An 18,710-nucleotide genomic window follows, 5' to 3' on the forward strand; every position below is an offset into this window, starting at 1 on the left:
TTGATAACCACAAACGTTCAATAAACATTGGGGCAGGTTTGTTAAGCAACGAGTCAATAGAATCTTATCGTTGGTTGCTCGAAGCTTTTTTGAAAGCACATGTAAAACACCCTCAATTAGTGTTAACAGACCAAGATCCAGCAATTCTACAGGCCGTTGAAGCAATATTTCCTAATTCTAATCATCGTTTATGTATGTGGCACATTATGAAAAAACTACAAGCCAAGGTGTGTATATTTTGGCCTATGTTAACACGAAACATGTTTTATTCAACAATGATTTACACAGTTTTACATATTTTTAACAACGATTAGCATACATATTGTTTATTCATAGTTAATCTAATAAATTTCTTTTTTTTAAGGTTTCAGCCGATTTTTTGAAAAACACTGATTTTCGCAAGCGTTTTACAAAGCTTGTTTGGAATGTCTATATCGAGCCTGAAGTGTTTGAATCAAGGTGGAAACTGCTTATGAGAAAATTCAAACTACAGGACAAAAGATGGTTCAAAGACATGTACAGGGATCGAAAACTTTGGATTCCAGCCTATTTTAAAGACATGCCACTACACGGTCTGATGAAAACTACTTCAAGGTCTGAAAGCGTGAACTCATTCTTTAATAAATACTCTAACTCTGGTAATTTGCTTATCTATTTCATGATGAACTACGACACCGCAATTGGAAAGCAACGAAATGCTCAACAGAAACTAGAACATGATACAAAAAATGCAAAGCATGAAATGACACTTCCAAGTGGCTTACTAGAACATGCAGCTGCGGTTTACACAAAAAAAATTTTCTATGAGGTCAAAAAGGAAATATTTAAAGCAGCCCGGTACTGTTCTATCGACAGTGTTGAAAAGATTGATGGGTGGCAAGTTGTTATGATTACACAAACGGATAAGAGCAAACAGTTGAAGATAAAATGCAAGGTTATATTCATCATTTAAATGCTTTTCATTAGTCATCATACAAGTATATTATATAATTATTTTTAAATTACATATATTTTTTTCATTATTATGCAATAACCACCAACTAATATGTTACTTCAATCAGTTGCTAACATACATTATTTTTATTATACAATGTAGGTTGAACTAAAGTTGCCTGAAAAAGAAGTTAAATGTTCATGCAATCACTTCATACGTACTGGCATTTTGTGTCGTCATATTTTTGCTGTATTGAAAAACAACCATATTGAAGAGATTCCAGAGCAGTATATTCTAAGAAGATGGAGAAGGGATGCAATTTCCAGCCATTTGTTTGCCATGAAACATGTTGCCATGGAAATAGAAGATGACACCTTTAAACTTTTAACAGAGGCATACAACAATATTGAATACTGTTTGGATCATTTCAAAAGAAGAAAAGAGAAATTGTTGGAGTTTGTTGAAAAAACACGTACGTTGAAGCAGGCAGCAATGGAGTTTGCCAGTTCCAACCAAACATCATCTGATAACGATGAAGAAGAAATTATTCGGATGCTTGGAATACGCAGCATTCCTGATGAAATAAATATCCATCCACCTGCATCTATACGTACCAAAGGTAGTGGAACTAAGAAAAGAATGGTTAGTGCTATTGAGAAAGCCGTTGCAGCTACAAAGAAAAAAACCAGAATGTGCACAGGTTGCAATCAATATGTTAACCATAATTGGAGGACTTGCAAAGTAAGACTTGCACGAGAGTCAAAAGCAGCTTAAAATTGCCCAGTCATTTTCCCAATAGATTTTACTTTTCTATTACACTTATGAATAAGAATATGTTTCTATGATTTAGTAGGTTATGTTATGTTAAACCACTTTCATTACTTTTAACGTTTTTATTTTATGCATAGATGAATAATAGCAATGTCAAACTTGGTAATGTTAACAGATTAATGACAATATCTGGTATTTAAACCTCTTTTATTAGATTAAAACAGTTCGCACTTACAATAGATATACTTGTGCTTTCTTGAAATTATAAAACCATCAATCACTTTAACTATTAAAAATTCTGATTGTATGTTCATAGTAAAATAGCATATTAACAAATGTTTGTTGGTTAGAATCATTACTGAATATACAGTAAAACTATACCATCAATGTTAATCATCATTTTCTAAGATAACTTAATTATTCAAATGTTAATGTATAAACATAAATACTAAAATATCACTAGTCCATTACTAAAATTAGCAAACCAAAAGTATGTATGTAGGTTGAACTAAAGTATAATATGTTAGGAATACTTCAAATAAGTGTTTAAGCTATTATTCAATATTTAAATAACAACATACATTAAGATATAAACCAACCAACAATCATTATATAATATAGATATGTTCACTTTAACTATTAAAAATTATGATTGTTTGTTCATAGTAAAATAGCATATTGACAAATTTTTGTTAGTTAGAATCATTACTGAATATACAGTAAAACTATACCATCAATGTTAATCATCATTTTCTAAGATAACTTAATTATTCAAATGTTAATGTAAAAATATAAATACTAAAATATCACTAGTCCATTACTAAAATTAGCAAACCAAAAGTAAGTATTGTACGTTCAGCAACCCAAGTTAACATCCTTAGCATACAAAAGCATTGTTTTTAATCCATCCAAAAGAAACCATTAAAGTCATAACTAAAATAACTTTTTTAAAACAACTAACTTAAAACATCCAATCTCCTGTGAATTTCTTCCTTTGCAATGGCCAACATTTGAGAACGTTGTTTTGAAGGAATCTTGTGGAATTCATCAACCTTTTGCAACACATAATCATTTTGAACATTATATTCATGAGTGAGGATTTTGTATAAATACTTTGTCCTCAGTTTAACAAGTTGATCATCTTGTGCAGAAGACTCGTTCTTGAATCCAGCTTTAAACTCATTCATACCTCCACCCATATATGTTTCCATGTGACGCATCGTAAACACACCACAATCAATGCTGTTGTTTATTGTTCTCCAAGGCATTTCCAGTCTATGTGGCATCACATGTGAAAACATCTCAGCTTTTGGATGATTCTGAGATTTTAAGTAATCAACTATGTACTCTTTCTGAAAATGTAAAAAAACATTGTCAACACATATTAAATTTTATTAAGTATGTCAAGTAATTTTTATTAATCACTTACAATGATTTGGGGCAACTGACCATATCTCTCACCATCAGGATCATCAACTTTGCTGTTGTCAACGATTACAAACTCTGGTTGTTGTAGATTGATCACAAAAAGGAAAATGTGGAAGGAACGGATGATTGGTAGGAAAAGCTGCAACGTTTATTAATTACAATTGTATTCACTTTTTTTAATATTCATATTTGATCAATGATAAATACACATGTAAGTAAACTGTGGAGATATATCTCTTACCAGTCCAACAAAACGTAGGCTTGCGTCCATATCTTCAACAGAAAGCACCAAATTCTCAATGAATTTATCTTTACGTTGACTTTCTGTTAAACCACTTTCTAGATACGAATTCTGTGATCGAAATTTAAAAACTCATTAACTTTTTTATATGTTTGTATTTAAAAAATAATATAATCAACATTGAACAATATTAACTTATACCGTCACGTCTGTCTTGCAATAAACTCTCAGGGGCGATTCAGGTGCACGCTTACTTTCATCAAGATTCAACACTTGACTCCAACAATCAATGACATGACCAAATAGTTCACATGTTGGAAAGAAACTTTCCATATGAAACCTCTGAGCAGAAAACCCATCCAGAGTGTGGAAAACTATATCACTGCAATAGACGTGAAAAATTAATACTATTTTTAATAAGCAAACAATAAAATTAAGTAATTTTAAAAATATTTTAAATGCAACTTACTTTGGATCTCCCTGGAGAGAGAATATCCATTCTGTTACACGTTTTTCCTGCCGTGGAACTCCTTTGATGATATCAACAGCCCGTATAACGTAAGGAGATTTCAGATATTCGGATTTCATGCGAGGCCTGTACCCTCTTCTACTAACCCAATGTTCATCTTTGTTGAATGGTACTATAGACAAAGGAATTGGCATTTCCATTTTAGATGGTGGTGTATTCTTAAAAGATTTTGTTCCAGATCTATTCGCAAAATCTGCATATTCCTGTGACATTTGAATACTACATTTTGCTATCGGGGAGTTGTCAAACTGTTTGTTAGTTGTAGCTAGAATCAACGTACGTTCAATTTCAGCCTCGTTATCATACCACCATTGAGACTGTTCTGGTTCCTCTGATGCAGAAACTTCAGTAAACAAATGATTTACTTTGTTTTTCCATTCTTTGACCAACTGATTATCAGGATATTTCTTGACAGCATCATTTATTTTGTCTTCCAACACTTTCTTTTGCTGCAATATCATGTCGTACATCTCCTTTATTGTTTTAACAGTTGTCTAATTAGGTCACCACAATAGAATTACGTTACAAACCAAATAAAAATATTAATATGTCAGTTAGTATTAATTAATACTGTAGAAACTCATTATTCAAATGTGAATAGGTAGTTAACTACCTCAACACTTTCCCCACTTCCACTAAAAATATCATCTCCATGATTTCCCTACGAAAAGCAACACAATATTAGTTGTTGTACTAATAACTTATTATTTAGTTATGATTATATTATATTACTACCTTACACCTTACATCTCCTGCATCATTTCCCTGTCAATAATTTATGAATGTAATTAATTTATACTATACCAAATAAACAAATAATAAATTTCATATGCATTGTTCAATACAATAAAATATTACCTGAACCTTTTCTTGCCCTACATTACCAGTTCCCGATGCTTCATTGACGAATTGAAATGGATCTTGCAATTCACCCATACCCAGACCAATTGTCCTACACTCTACTCTTTCTCGCTCATGTAGTTTATCAACACTCCAACAACATATTGCTGGTCTGCATCGTACAATCTTCACTGAATCGCATCGAACACTTTCTACGTATAGCAACTACAACAAAGACAAATAAAAAATGTATTACTTAAATACACTTTAATGAATCTGCACACATAAGGCTACAAATATTGAATGACAGTTTAATTTAAAACAAATCTTACCAGCAGTAATATAATTGGCCCAACATAGAATCCTTTTTTGCTGTTCGGATTCCACGCACTTTTTGTCTCCTTAAGGCAATCAAAAACATATCCACACCAATCAATGTCACTTAGATCCAGATCTTTCGTGACTTTTGATAACATCGACAGGTCACATGTGCCCATGCTCATCGACTGACCTAGTGTATTACACAACAGGACAAAGATGTTTACTTTAAACATTAAATCCACACGTGTTGACTGCATAATAACTTGTTGAACTGCCCTTGGTCTAATATTATCTTCATCTTCGAATTGTTTTCTCCAAACAGTTATCGTGTCATCTGTGACTTCTCTATAAGGCATAGACTTTATTGTAACATGTCCCAGAGGCAGACCCAACATTTCGTGAATAACTTGCCGATTGATTGGTATCTCTCCATGATGAAGTTTGAGTACCATCCTATCTGCGTTAAAATTCCTGACAATATAATGCCCCATAATTGATGCACACCCATCCACTTTCATCTTCAACAAATGCCCCAGACCAATAGAAGAAATATAAGCTTCCTGTTCCTTGCTAAGGTTATGCATACAATTGTACAAAACATTTGGAGATGTCCGTACTTGTATTCGCTTAGCTTCTTCTGCACCACTTGCTACAACTTTAGGATGTTTTCTTGGCTTCAATACATTTCCTTCTTTATTCCTTTGTCTTTTAAATTTCTTCACATTTTCTTTGTCATCATCTTTGAATGAAGTATGATGCCTTCTCTTTTTCCTTGTTACCACAGTTATGTTAGCTTCAAAATCAGAGTCTTCATCTTCGTCAAGGTTCTTGACAGTAACATTCTCTTTTCCTGTTAAGACAAATTTAACACAATAAATGATTATAAATAAATTAACAAACCAATGCCATACTAAATTTATTAAAGAAAATAACAATAACTGAAAATGAATTTATAACAACAACTTCATCACCTTTTGTTTTACATCTATCAAAACGTCTTTTTGTTCTCAATTCATTTTCCCTATTTAGTACACTGTCTTCTGTCAAGTCATAACTTTCAATGAAACCTGTCAATAATTAGACAACATAATCATCAAAGAAGATACTTTAATATACAAGTTACATTTCATGAAATCATCATTCATACCTTTTTTTTCTGTATATTTTTTTTAGCTTTAGAAAACCTTGAATTTCCTCCATCAAACTTCTTCACATTGACTTTGGGTTTCCTGTTTTTTTTTACTATTAATAAATACAAAACAAACAAGTTATTAAAACTAACTACAACATCAAACTCTAAATAAATTTATTTCTAAACAAGTACATTACTTGAATTTGAGCTCAAAACTACAACTTTAAGATCCCTTCGCATTGAATGAGCTGGTGTGCGATTAACACGTTCCCCCACACCTGTCCAAAAAATAAGACACATAATCACTATAGATTCAAATTGATATTTAAAATTTTAAATTTCAAATAATCATCATCACCACCAGTTTGATTTTTAGTTTTCTTCTTAGGTGTTGAAAACTTCTTCTGTCCTTCTCTTCTAATCTGAGGTTGTACTAGTTCATTTCCTTCATTGTCTGCATCTTCAATATCAATAAGCAATGGATTGGATTCTTCATTAGTGAATTTGCTGAATGCCGTCTTTAGTAATATCCTCTCGCTTTTCTTTCTACCTAATAATAGCATTAATATACCTTAATCATTTATAACTCAGAATTGAATCATTAACAACTCAAATAATCATCCATTATACAGTCTACATTAAACACATACCCAAAAAACAGAGGAATGTCTACAATAATCATCAATAAAGAAACAGTGTAGTTAACTTACTCACGTAAAACAGTTGGGACTCATACATCATTATTCTTTACATACAAAACATACTCAACAAAGTATATATTCACAAATGACTATGTCTTTAACAATATACAAATCATACAACCAACAACAAGGAATAATACTAGAAAAAGTACTTATGTCTAAAAACAATCGGATTTTACATGTAATCAGTAGTAATAAATGACATTTATACCCTTCGTTATTATTTTTCTAATAAAGACCATTCACAATCGAATACTAAACATCAATTACTCCTCTTCTCCCCAAAACCAGAGTAATGTTTACAACAATCATCAAGAAACAAACAGTGCAATTAACTTACCCACATAAAACAGTTGGCACTCCTACATCATTAATCTTTACATACAAAATCATGTACAGGATCAAAACCACATACATACTCAATAAAGTACCCATTCACAACTGAATATCAATTTAACAATATACAAAACATACAACCAACAACAAGGATTAATACTAAAAGTACTTCTGTCGCACAATCGGATTTTACAAGTAATCATTATTAATGAATGACATTCTTACAATTCACTATTATTTGTCAACTAAAAAACATTCACAATCGAATACTAACATCAATTACTCTTCCTGTGCTACTTATGATGTAAAAAAAAGCCCTTATTTTTGGGTTTACGTAACCTTATTACACTTCAAAGTAGTCGACTCCGATTACACATTTATATGCATATTATAACTATCAAACACAATCATAAACTATTGATTTTTAAGCACATTCAATATCACAATACCGTAAATTCGGAACTCATCTATAATTACCGTTTTCATTTTAACAATCAAATACACCAACGTGTTATTTGTGAAACAAAACATTTAAAACAACAATCATCAGAGATGAAGACTAACTACAGTTCATAATCGACGATATAAAGAAAAAACGAACGACCCAACTTCTAGGGTTTTAAGAATCGTCAAATGTACACATTATAAAAACCTAAACACACTAATACACTCGTTTTCCAGTCAATCGAAATTCAATAAAGATTAGAAAACTTACTTCTTCCACTTCGATTGATCAACGACGACATTCCTCCACCTAGACGCTTCACAAAGTTCAGAATGCAAAATAACTCTTCACGGATGAACAATATTAATCGAATGTGTTATAATCGTTTATCTGTGACGCTATTTTTCTTTCAAGATATGATCGAATCATCCAAAACATTAGAAGTTATCTGTGATTACTAAAACATAGGAACGGTTTCTTTTAATTTTCAAACTTACCCAATATATTCAAATTGGATGACATCATAAAATTACTTGAATACCCTTTTATATATTTTTTTAATTAAAAAAAAAATTAAATTCATTTATTAATTTCTTTAAATTAATGATTAATGACATCCTTAGATTATAAATATTTAATGTACCAGATTTGTTCTCGCGTTCTCAACCTTTTAGGCCTTCTCATTTGATCCTTTCCCTATATATATATATATATATATATATATATATATATATATATATATATATATATATATATATATATATATATATACATTGTAATTGTCCAATGTACTTATAATTTTACTTCTAACTAGATTTATTTCCAAGATTTTTATAAATTTAACATTTATCTTCCTCTTACATAATTTTCTATTTTAAGCGTAGTATATATATATATATATATATATATATATATATATATATATATATATATATAGCCTGGTAGGTGTTCGACAAAAACATGTGATGTAAGAGGAAAATAAAGTGAACTTTTAAAAATCTTGAAAGTAAATCAAGTTTGGAGTTGAAGTTTAAGAACATTATAATGAATATATCAAACAAAACTTTGTATTATGGTGGGTTTGGATACCTAAACTTATATATATATATATATATATATATATATATATATATATATATATATATATATATATATATATATATATATATATATAGACACACACACATACACACACAGACACACACACACACACATATATATATATATATACATATATATATATATATATATATATATATATATATATATATGTATGTATGTATATATAGGGAATAGTGAATATGTGGGTGTTATGTACCTAAGCTTAGGTATATAACCTTTTAAACGGCGTAGTTTTAAACAAAACAAATCCGGTTTCATTTTCTCTTAGTTTTGCTTTAATAGAATACCATTAAATTAAGTTCAATTATGGAATGAAAAGATCAATTATATGTATATTTTTATTGCAAATAATTATTGAAGTTTATAAAGAAAATAAAAGACTAATATTTTTTAAGGAATATAACTCAATCGTTTTGTCTTTCACTTGAATAACTATATCCAATGATTTTGTTAAAAGCTTGATTGAGTTTTGACATTTTCTTCTTTTATCTTTTATTCTATTAGTTTCTTTTTAGAATTTAGTAAAGTTGATTAAATGGTCACGACTTTTAATGCTTTAAGTTCTTAAACACAATGAAGAAAATGAACATAAATTAGATCGATTTAGTAAGTCACGTGATCAAGGAATAATAGTAAAAGAGATATCATGATTAGTTTAGATATAAATGGATCAAAACTACATTGTTTGGAGGGTTCTATATATAAGCTTAGGTACACGACTACCACATATTCCCTGAGCTTATATATATATATATATATATATATATATATATATATATATATATATATATATATATATATATATATATATATATATGTTGTTTGTCCGCACAAAGCAGCTACGACGAATAGTTTTTAAACGGTGATTAATTAACTTCGGTGAATGGTGTTCTTACGTTTATAAGATCAGACCATAGAACTCATTAATTATGAGGATAAAATTGGCTAAAAAAATCTTCTAAAGTCCGTAAATCCTTTTTCTTTATCTTGCAAAAATATATACAACTTTTTGTAAACAAAATTTTGCTTATACTTGTATTTGATTGATCAATTTTCATTAATTTATGAAAAAGAAAAACTATTAAACGTTCTTAAATATACCTATCATATCTATGTTATTTGTGTTTTAAAATCATATTAATCCGACATGTATTTTAAGTATTAAAAATATTATTGCTGATGTACATTAGCATATATTGTAGTTTCTTTTTTTTCCAAATTAATGCAATATATTTGGTAATATGTAGAGCAATAAACTTGGTAAATAAAACTACCATATAAGTTAGTTTTCGTAAATCACTAAATATTTTACTTAGTGGTTATATTTATTCTTAAAATATAATTACACTAGTTGTGAGTAGGGTTGTAGACGAACTGAACGTTCGGAAAACCGTTCGTGAACTGTTCGGCGGGAAGTTCGTTTATTTAATAAATGAACGAACATTAACAAAAGTTATTGCTTGTTTAGTTAAATGAACGAACATGACAATGGTCTCGTTCGTTCATTTATGTTCGTGAACGTTCGTTTATGATGTTCGTTTACGTTCGCTTATGTTCATTCGTTGAAGTTTATTTATATTTAATTTTTTTTTATATTACTATATTATATGTTCATATATGTTCGATTGTGTTTTTTTTTTAATATTTGTTTGCTTATGTTTATTCGTTTATGTTCGTTTAGCATGTTCACGAAAATAAACGAACGAACATGAACAATGTAATTTTTTAAACGAACGAACATGAACAAGAAAATCTCGTTCATTTATCCGTTCGTGTTCGTTTGTTGTTCAGCTAACTTGAACGAACGAACATGAACAAATTCTTGTTCGTATTCGTTTGGTTCGTTTACAGCCTAGTTGTGAGTCTCATTTATTAAATAGGTTAATTTAAAAAGAAAAAGTTAAATATAACACTCTAAATATCTGAGAAGTTTGAATTTATAAGAAAACAAGAAAAATAATGAGTTATTATATCTTTTTTTATCTTTTAAATTTAAATAAATAAACAAAAGAAACTAACAAGCTTTAATTTTGGAAATTTTGAAATTAAAAGGTAAGTTTATTAATGAAATTGATATCCATTTATTGCAATTATTAAATTAAAATATTATATTGAATTTAATAAAATAAAAAACTCATAAAATAACATGTGGAAAAAACTTAATTCAAAATAACCATAAAATAATATTTGACAATTTGAATAAGAGTATGACAAATTGAAAAAAAAAAAAAAAAACCCCTTCATTCGTTAGAATAGATGGGTCTTAAATAAAATGATTTCATTTTGGTAAAAAAAAAAATCTAACATATATGATAGAAACCGTTTGTTAAAAATCAAGACTTATGATGCTAATAATGTACTAACATCACCTAGTTTAATTTGGTTTATTTTAACTCGTGATGCTAAAGAATTAACTTGCTAAATTTTGAGCTTTCAACCCGTTATCTACATCTGGTTTGAAATATGAAAAATAAGTTGTTATTTCTGCCATTAAAAGTAAGTTCATATCTCGAATAAACGAAAGTACGATACTATTTTTGAACTTTCTTCCGTTGACACACAGATGGTCAAAAAAATGAAAAGTAAATTGTTATTTATGTCATATAAAGCAAGTTACAAACACTACTAGAAAACAGAGCAATAGCGACGAAATTTTAGCGGTGGAAAAAATCTGTCGGAAAAGAAACGAATTTCCGACAGATGAATTATTAGGATATTAGCGACGCTTTTGCAACGTTTTTGCGACATAATGAAATTGATCGGTAATCCGTTACGGTGTATCGATAGTTTACCGACGGAAATCAACAAAATTGAAATTCTGTCGCAAATCCGTTATTGAAATTCGGTTTTCTTTTTTTATTTTTTAAATACTTGGGGCACTTTCGTAAATATGTTATTTCCTAGTCTCACTTTCCCTCTTCTATTCCCCCGATCTGCGATTAGAGCTCCTCCTAGCATCTCTGATCTGCAACCAACCGGCGACTACCTCTGCCTCCGCCTCCATCATCGCCTCCACCATCGTCGTCGGAAGCAAAACCCTCCGGCTCCTCCAAAGCCGTCGACGCAACATACTTCTCCCTCCTGCTGCCTGTCCGACCTGCAACCCACCAACGACAACCAGCATCGCCTCAGTCTCTTGTCGTCACCACCATTGTCGAAGTTGTTGCTGTAGCTGGTGGACCTTACCATTGAATCCGATTTCAGCTTTTTTTCACTCAAGTTTTGGTAAAAAAAAAACCTAACTTATTTTTTCTATTACATGATTAAGATGATTCACATTTTATATATCACAAATTGTTATGCCGTTAGTATTTTCGTCACCGTTTGATAATTTATGTTAGTTTATATATGAGAAAGCTATAAATTCTTCATCCAACTTTCAGAGGCCAAAATTATGATATTGGATTCATTAAGTCTTAAGAATTGTGGGGATTAATACCCAAAGGAAATGAGGTGAGGGACCCGATGCTTAGTTTAAGTGCAGTAAAATAAACTCGTGTTCCCTACTTTGTAGGTCCCCTGTTTTCACAATGTGAAAATTGGATTGCATAGTTAGATGACATGTGTTCCTTTCTGCTGGAGGGGGTATAATGGTCATACAAAAGTGCCTTAAAAAGATAGGATAAATAGATGATAAATATTATTTTAATACATACCTTGTAGTTAATCTTCTCCTGTGATCTGTCCTCGTTTGCTCCAATTAATTCATACAATGATCTCTAATCTCCACAATTTATTATCTACCTGTCTCTTCACATATTTATTATCTACCTGGCAAATCATTGCAAGAAGCTTGTTACCTTCACCATGTGCAGAAGCCCTTTGATCGATCACGCCACTTGGAGCTCCAACAACAGAGTTTTCCACCTTTTGAATAATAATAATATATAATATATAATATAAAGATAAGTGAAACAAATCTTATAGAAGTTTATGAACAAAATTGGTGTTTTATTATATATACCTTTTGACAGAGGATCGCGAGATCCCTTGAACTGATATTTAACCCTTGGAAACAAAATTTATGGTTTGAAAACCAGAAACTACCAACAACATATACAGTCCATCTGAAAAATAAAAGATGTTTATGTCCGTATAACTGTAATTTTTTTTATGTGAAAAACAGATATAATTTGTAGAAGAAAATAAAGAATTACCTTTGTGATGGATCACGAGCAAAGTAACCTTTGGCTTTTTCATATGAAATGGGTTGATCACCATCCATGAAATCTAATTAGTCCATGTCAAATGTGGAACCACGGTTGCTCAATTCTGATCCATATGACACCTGACAATATAATCCAACTCATTTTTTAGGGAAATTACGTTTGAGTCCTTCGATTCATATGGATATGGTCCAATTAATAGTTTCACATCAGAGTCTTTAAGTCATCATCTCATCTGTTAAGATAATGAAGGTGACCATTTTGCCCCTATCACTTCATGTTTTCCTTCAAGAACCTTGAAGTCATGTATGATTCTGGTTTCATTTTTAAAATGCAATCTTGTTGATTTGGTGTTGTTATGATTCTAAATAGTGTTCTTGAACATAACAATATTAGTTGACAATGACAATATTAATTGCAATTAGTTGTCCCAACAGTTTGTATTGTATTTGACTTCATGTAGTCTTGTTAAAATTCAAAAAGAACACCATGCTTTATAATAGGAACATAGGAAAACATAGATGTAATTTCTTCACCATGTATTACTAAAAAAAACCTAATTTACACTTTTGTTTATATTTTGTTGACAATAACAATTGTTGGTTAGATTTTGGCCACTTGAAAACCCAAAATATAAAATAGAAAAAATAGAGAAATTTACCAATAAGCCACTTACAACAATCCCCATTTTATAATAGGTCTGCTGATTATTTCTTTAGCGGGAGGAGTCCCCATTTTATTAACGAACATAAGAGATTCTGATAGCCGATTTAGTAAATTAACTAGAGCAATTACTTCACTTCTTTGTAACAAACATATGAATAAAAATCTAACATTTCTTGGGAAAAATTGAAAAATAAAAATATATAATACTTACAAATGGGTATGGGTTTCAATACCAAGAACCTGAAGTTTTCCCCAAAGACGACACTTTTCACACCCCACAGAGTCCATCAGTGCACTGCAACATGTACAAATTTTAATCAAAAAGCTTCAAAGTTTTAAAGGTGAAAAATGTCATACAAATGGGATCAAAAAAATCAAAATGATTCATATTTGGACCATATCTGACAAACCACTATACCACAAGGACGAAAGACGTAATTTACTCTAGAATTTAATATAGGGTGTATAGAGAAACGCCTTCATGTTGCTGTTCTAATTCTACTACTTCTACATGGTATCTATGATGAAAATAGACATATAGCTTAATGGTTTTATTTGATTATTAGAGTGTATATCTATATCATGTGCAACTCAAAACTAAAGGATTCTTACCAAAGTAGTTCGTCTAACCACTTGTGAATCCTCATAGTATTGATCATCAATGTCTTTTATTGATAATTCCACAGCCTCTAGCTCAGGTGTTGTTGGTTCCTCAATAATTGGTGCACACTATTTCCCAAAATACCCTTCAACTGGCATGTACATGCATTACAGTTTGGTTTACTCTTTGTGCAAAAAACCTTTCCAAATGTGATCGATGATGTTAGATATAGGGTCAACTGGTCAAGTTTGCATAGCCTGGGCCAAAGATATTTCTAAATCGGCTTCAACATTGAGTACCTGAGTGTAATGTAATAGAGTAAATTGCATTTTCATTCCCCGAGTATAATTGATGTTTTCAATTTTGGTCCCAAAAAATTTTCTCTTGCAAATTTGGTTTAGGCGATGCTTTTATGTTTTCAGCTTGATCATTGAATGCTTTTATGTTTCCAGCTACTTTGGGTGATTTTAATTGGATTAATCTTTGCACTTGTGATTCAATCTCTTGCTGCAAATTTAGGAGTATGCACGGGTAAGTCTAAGAATTCATTCTATGAATTTATTTTCTTATTGAGATATTATATGTCAAGAAATTAATGAGATTTTTTCTTTAGGGAAGCATCTATCAGAAGTATGCAAGGCTGAATACCCAATATTTGTGAAGTATTGCCTATGGTTGCTTGCTGAGATTGCAGTCATTGCAGCGGATATTCCCGAAGGTAAAATTTTAACTTATCTATGATGAGGTGAACCACACTGAAAGAAGTATAAAACAACCATTATATCATCATCATCCATTTGACACATGTCATCATCATATCTACTTGAACCCCATCCAGAAAATTTCTCAGGGTATATGCTACAATAACAATCAACTTTTCATTTATTGAAATAATTGATATAAGTAATAAAAAAGGGTAAATCACAAATCTTATGGATTCTCACCTTCTAGGTTGCTTCATGGATGTTGGAATTTGATTGCTAGGTGTTCCCTAAAGCCAGGTAAAGATTCATTATTTTTGTATACCATCATACTAAATTGAATAAAGATTCATATTTTTTGAATGCCCACATACAGATTTGAGTAAAGATTCGTTCTTTTTGTATGCCCACATGCTAAATTGAGTAAAATTCCGTTCTTTTTCTATACCCACATGCTAAATTGAATAAAGATTCATACTTTTTGAATCCCCACATACAAATTTGAGTAAAGATTCGATCTTTTTGTATACCCACATGCTAAATTGAGTAAAAATTTCATAAAATTTCTTGACATTATGTTTCTTTGATCTTTTTGCAGTTTGAAAACACCAAATCAGAGTCTAGGTATGCATACATCATACAAACCATGTTTCTTTTTCAACTCTTTATGGTAACAATAACTAAAATATCCTCTTAACAACACTATATCCATTCATTTATATTATTGTTTCATTTATATTTTATAATATCCATTCAATCATAACTATAACTATGTTCCATATTTCCATGCCATGTAGGATTTCAAAATATGATGTTGTAATTTCTAAACGAAAGTTGTATGCTATCACAGTGACAACCAAAATTGAATATTAAAGAAGGAAAAATTAAGGCATTTCTTACAAAATCTAACCTCTTTCCAGCCAAACATTTAAATAAAGAAAAAAACTAAAATAAAAATAAATTACATCAAAAAGAAAATCACTAACAATATCAAATGAAAACAAAAACTAAAACCCTATATGATATAATAACAATAAATTATTCAACAGAACATTATAATATTAGACTTAGTCTAAGTGGGACAGAAACTAACTGCAATTAGTTGTCCCAATAGTTTGTATTGTGTTTGACTGCATGTAGTCTTGTTAAAATTCAAAAAGAACAATATGCTTTATAATAATCAATTTTTTTTGAAAATTTATGAAAATGTAGATGTATTAGGAACATAGGAAAATGTAGATGTAATTTACCAGAACAAGTCCCTTTATTTATTATTAATACATGAAAGTAGGTTGCTATTTCTTACTAGAACAAGTCCCTCTATTTCTTACTAATACATGAAAGTAGGTTGCTATTTCTTACTAGAACAAGTCCCTTTATTTCTTAATAATAAATTTCTTATAATAATCATGGCTTTCTATTTTATCATAAAATATCTTGTATTTATTACTACACATATATAGGACACTGATACTTGGAGAAATATATCCGAGAGCGGAAAGAGAAATCGTAACAGTAGTGTTAATGGTTCCATCTCGGTACATACAGGTGGATCAATTACAACAGAACAACACCGCAAGAAGATGGTAAATGAATCTTGTTAATAAATTTTAGTGATTTGTTTTTAGGTTAGCATAAACTACAACTATGTTTGTTTTGTTTTGTTTTTTGTTTTTTATTTTTTTTTTTGTTTTTTTTGTTTTTTTGCTTTTTTGTTTTTGTTTTTGTTTTTTTTTTTTTTTTTTTTTTGTAGAAGAAGGCAAGGGGGAAGATCCTTTGTGGGTAGTAACAATTTTTATGTATTTAATTATTTTTCAAGTGTTTAGAGTAGTAACAATTTTTATGTTTTGGCAAATTGTAGGACAAATATGAGAAGCAATGTGTGAGAAATATGGCCCCGTCCCTATTCAACATCCGTTGGGTCATCAGATCCGGACATCGTTGTGTCGGGGACACCTTATGAGTATGGCTCATCATCCCATGATTATGCCTTATATCAAAGAAGGCATGTGTCTATATTATGATAAAATTGTAAAGTATGTTGCTATTTCCTTATTTATTTTATACTAATTATATGTTTGTTGGACCATATTTTAGATAAATGAATTAGAGAGCATGTTGGAACGAGAAGTGAAGAAATGAGAGGAAATAGAAGCCAATTTTGATAGTGAGGTGAAGTTACGAGAGGACATGGAAAGCCGTCTTCTTGGAAAAATGAATGATCTTTTGAAGAAATTCACCGGAAGATAAAAGGTAATATTCGAGGGCATTTATGGTATTTGACAATATATAAATATTTCTCTAGCTAACAACTCTCAATGATAGGTGTGAAAACCAGAAGCTAATCAAGAAGGAATTCTCTATTGGCTGTTGACAATATTTGACAATATGGATTGAAATTTATGGTATTTGACAATATGGATTGAAATTTATACATTTATGTATGTCAAATGATTGAAATTTATGGATTTACTTTATATTTGTTGGTTTTAAAACATAGATTTAATGTATGTTTAAAAAAATTGTGTTGAATATGTAATGAATTTTAGTTTTTAATTTCTTCATTAATTTGTAAATTTTTTTATAATGCCAAAATCCGTCGCTAGTTTGTTATAGAAACAAATTTGTAGTTATTTCGGGATTCCGTCGGTAATCTGTTAGTAAGTTATTCCAAATTCCGTCGGTAATCCGTTGGTATGTTATTTCAAATTCTGTTGGTAATCCGTTAGTAAATTTTTCTGTCGGTAATCCGTTGCAAACAAACTCCGTCGGTAATCCGTTGCAAAATATATTATGTTGTTGATCTGTTACTATTTCTTAGGGGTGCAAACGAGCCAAGCTACTCGCGAGCTACTCGGGATCGGATCGTTAAAAGCTCGATTCGAAATCGATTTTAAACGAGCCCGAGCCGAGCTCGAGCTTAATATTAAGCTCGTTTATTAAACGAGCTCGAGCTCGAGCTTATGTCATTAAGCTCGATTAGGCTCGCGAGCCTAAACGAGCCTTTACATAATATAATTTATTATTATTTATATATTAAAATAAAAATATATTACAGGAATTACGGATTTAGGGTATTAGTAAACGAGCTTCTTAACGAGCTCGATCCGAGCTTAAGCTTATTTAGGCACGTCAGATAACAAACGAGTCGAGCCCGAGCCCGAGCCGAGCTTGGATAATTATTTACGAGCTCGAGCCAAGCTCAGTACAAGAAAGCTCGAATCGAGCCGAGCTCGAGCTCGAGCCTCATATAACTTAAACGAGCCCGAGCCGATCCTGGTCAGGCTCAGGCTCGGGCTCGGCTCGGCCCGTTTGCACCCCTACTATTTCTGACGGAAAAATTTGTTACTAAAAATTAGCCATAGCCGTCGGAAATCCATTACAAACAATTAGCGACAAGAATATACCGACAGATTTTGGTGTGTTAGAAATCTGTCGGTAAAGAGCACTAGTGACGGATTACAGACGGTTTTGGCTATCGGTAATGCTTTTTTTTTGTAGTAGTGAGATAGGGAAAAACGAAAGCACCATGATATTTTTTGAACTTTATACCAATCAATCCCACATCACACAAGTGGTAAAATAAAATGAAATTCTGCCACTTATTCCATAAAAAATAAGTTACAAGAAAGCAGTGGCGGAGCCAGGATCAAAGTAAAGGGGTATCCCAATTTTATTTTAGGGTAACCCAAATTTTTTTTCCAGGGTACTTGGGTTTCCCTGGTTCGGTTTCAGTTTTAAACTCAAACCTTAATCGAATCCTTAGCTAACCTCAA

At 30.8% G+C, this 18,710-nt stretch overlaps 3 protein-coding genes and 1 long non-coding RNA gene across 5 annotated transcripts; 2 read left to right on the forward strand and 2 right to left on the reverse strand.

Annotated features, from left to right (window-relative positions):
- The first annotated feature begins 206 nt into the window (after positions 1 to 206).
- LOC145054344 (protein FAR1-RELATED SEQUENCE 5-like) lies at positions 207 to 1,708 on the forward strand. Its single transcript, XM_079002507.1, has 3 exons — positions 207 to 227; positions 365 to 934; positions 1,097 to 1,708. The coding sequence occupies exons 1-3, from the start codon at positions 207 to 209 to the stop codon at positions 1,706 to 1,708; spliced, it is 1,203 nt and encodes a 400-aa protein (XP_078858633.1).
- Positions 1,709 to 2,557: 849 nt separating this feature from the next.
- LOC145086566 (uncharacterized) lies at positions 2,558 to 8,215 on the reverse strand. 2 transcript variants are annotated; one of them, XM_079024384.1, is made up of 14 exons: positions 7,949 to 8,215; positions 6,394 to 6,746; positions 6,212 to 6,306; positions 6,036 to 6,131; positions 5,603 to 5,914; positions 5,076 to 5,521; positions 4,762 to 4,968; positions 4,639 to 4,668; positions 4,517 to 4,564; positions 3,844 to 4,397; positions 3,576 to 3,756; positions 3,375 to 3,485; positions 3,135 to 3,272; positions 2,558 to 3,057 (listed from the first exon to the last, which is right to left on the reverse strand). In XM_079024384.1, the coding sequence occupies exons 5-14, from the start codon at positions 5,646 to 5,648 to the stop codon at positions 2,662 to 2,664; spliced, it is 2,157 nt and encodes a 718-aa protein (XP_078880510.1). In that variant the 5' UTR covers positions 5,649 to 5,914; positions 6,036 to 6,131; positions 6,212 to 6,306; positions 6,394 to 6,746; positions 7,949 to 8,215; the 3' UTR covers positions 2,558 to 2,661. The 2 variants fall into 2 exon arrangements, with proteins under 2 accessions (XP_078880510.1, XP_078880506.1); XM_079024380.1 differs by having other exon boundaries at positions 5,076 to 5,914; positions 7,949 to 8,214.
- Positions 8,216 to 11,709: 3,494 nt separating this feature from the next.
- On the forward strand, positions 11,710 to 17,411 carry LOC145086586 (uncharacterized). Its single transcript, XR_013700509.1, has 9 exons — positions 11,710 to 12,025; positions 14,686 to 14,764; positions 14,847 to 14,951; positions 15,185 to 15,234; positions 15,533 to 15,558; positions 16,398 to 16,520; positions 16,796 to 16,939; positions 17,032 to 17,187; positions 17,260 to 17,411. It is a non-coding gene; the product is annotated as an uncharacterized LOC145086586 (long non-coding RNA).
- LOC145086579 (L-arabinokinase-like) lies at positions 12,013 to 13,055 on the reverse strand. Its single transcript, XM_079024396.1, has 3 exons — positions 12,958 to 13,055; positions 12,765 to 12,867; positions 12,013 to 12,667 (listed from the first exon to the last, which is right to left on the reverse strand). The coding sequence occupies exons 1-3, from the start codon at positions 13,023 to 13,025 to the stop codon at positions 12,506 to 12,508; spliced, it is 333 nt and encodes a 110-aa protein (XP_078880522.1). The 5' UTR covers positions 13,026 to 13,055; the 3' UTR covers positions 12,013 to 12,505.
- Positions 17,412 to 18,710: the final 1,299 nt, after the last annotated feature.

Source organism: Lactuca serriola, chromosome 1, assembly GCF_051521515.1.
Source record: "Lactuca serriola cultivar US96UC23 chromosome 1, Lser_US96UC23_V15, whole genome shotgun sequence".
Classification (NCBI taxonomy): domain Eukaryota; kingdom Viridiplantae; phylum Streptophyta; class Magnoliopsida; order Asterales; family Asteraceae; genus Lactuca; species Lactuca serriola.

What these genes read in the sequence shown, in the direction of transcription:
- LOC145054344 (XM_079002507.1), top strand. Translation starts at nt 207, where the DNA reads ATGAAAAAACTACAAGCCAAG. An exon ending in TGAAAAAACTACAAGCCAAG is followed by an intron (nt 228 to 364) that starts GTGTGTATATTT and finishes CTTTTTTTTAAG; the next exon opens with GTTTCAGCCGATTTTTTGAA. An exon ending in AGTTGAAGATAAAATGCAAG is followed by an intron (nt 935 to 1,096) that starts GTTATATTCATC and finishes TATACAATGTAG; the next exon opens with GTTGAACTAAAGTTGCCTGA.
- LOC145086579 (XM_079024396.1), bottom strand. Translation starts at nt 13,025, where the DNA reads ATGGATGGTGATCAACCCATTTCATATGAAAAAGCCAAAGGTTACTTT. An exon ending in GCTCGTGATCCATCACAAAG is followed by an intron (nt 12,868 to 12,957) that starts GTAATTCTTTAT and finishes TTTATTTTTCAG; the next exon opens with ATGGACTGTATATGTTGTTG. An exon ending in TCGCGATCCTCTGTCAAAAG is followed by an intron (nt 12,668 to 12,764) that starts GTATATATAATA and finishes ATTATTCAAAAG; the next exon opens with GTGGAAAACTCTGTTGTTGG.
- LOC145086566 (XM_079024380.1), bottom strand. Translation starts at nt 5,648, where the DNA reads ATGCATAACCTTAGCAAGGAACAGGAAGCTTATATTTCTTCTATTGGT. An exon ending in TAGGGCAAGAAAAGGTTCAG is followed by an intron (nt 4,669 to 4,761) that starts GTAATATTTTAT and finishes AATTATTGACAG; the next exon opens with GGAAATGATGCAGGAGATGT. An exon ending in TCTCTCCAGGGAGATCCAAA is followed by an intron (nt 3,757 to 3,843) that starts GTAAGTTGCATT and finishes CGTCTATTGCAG; the next exon opens with TGATATAGTTTTCCACACTC.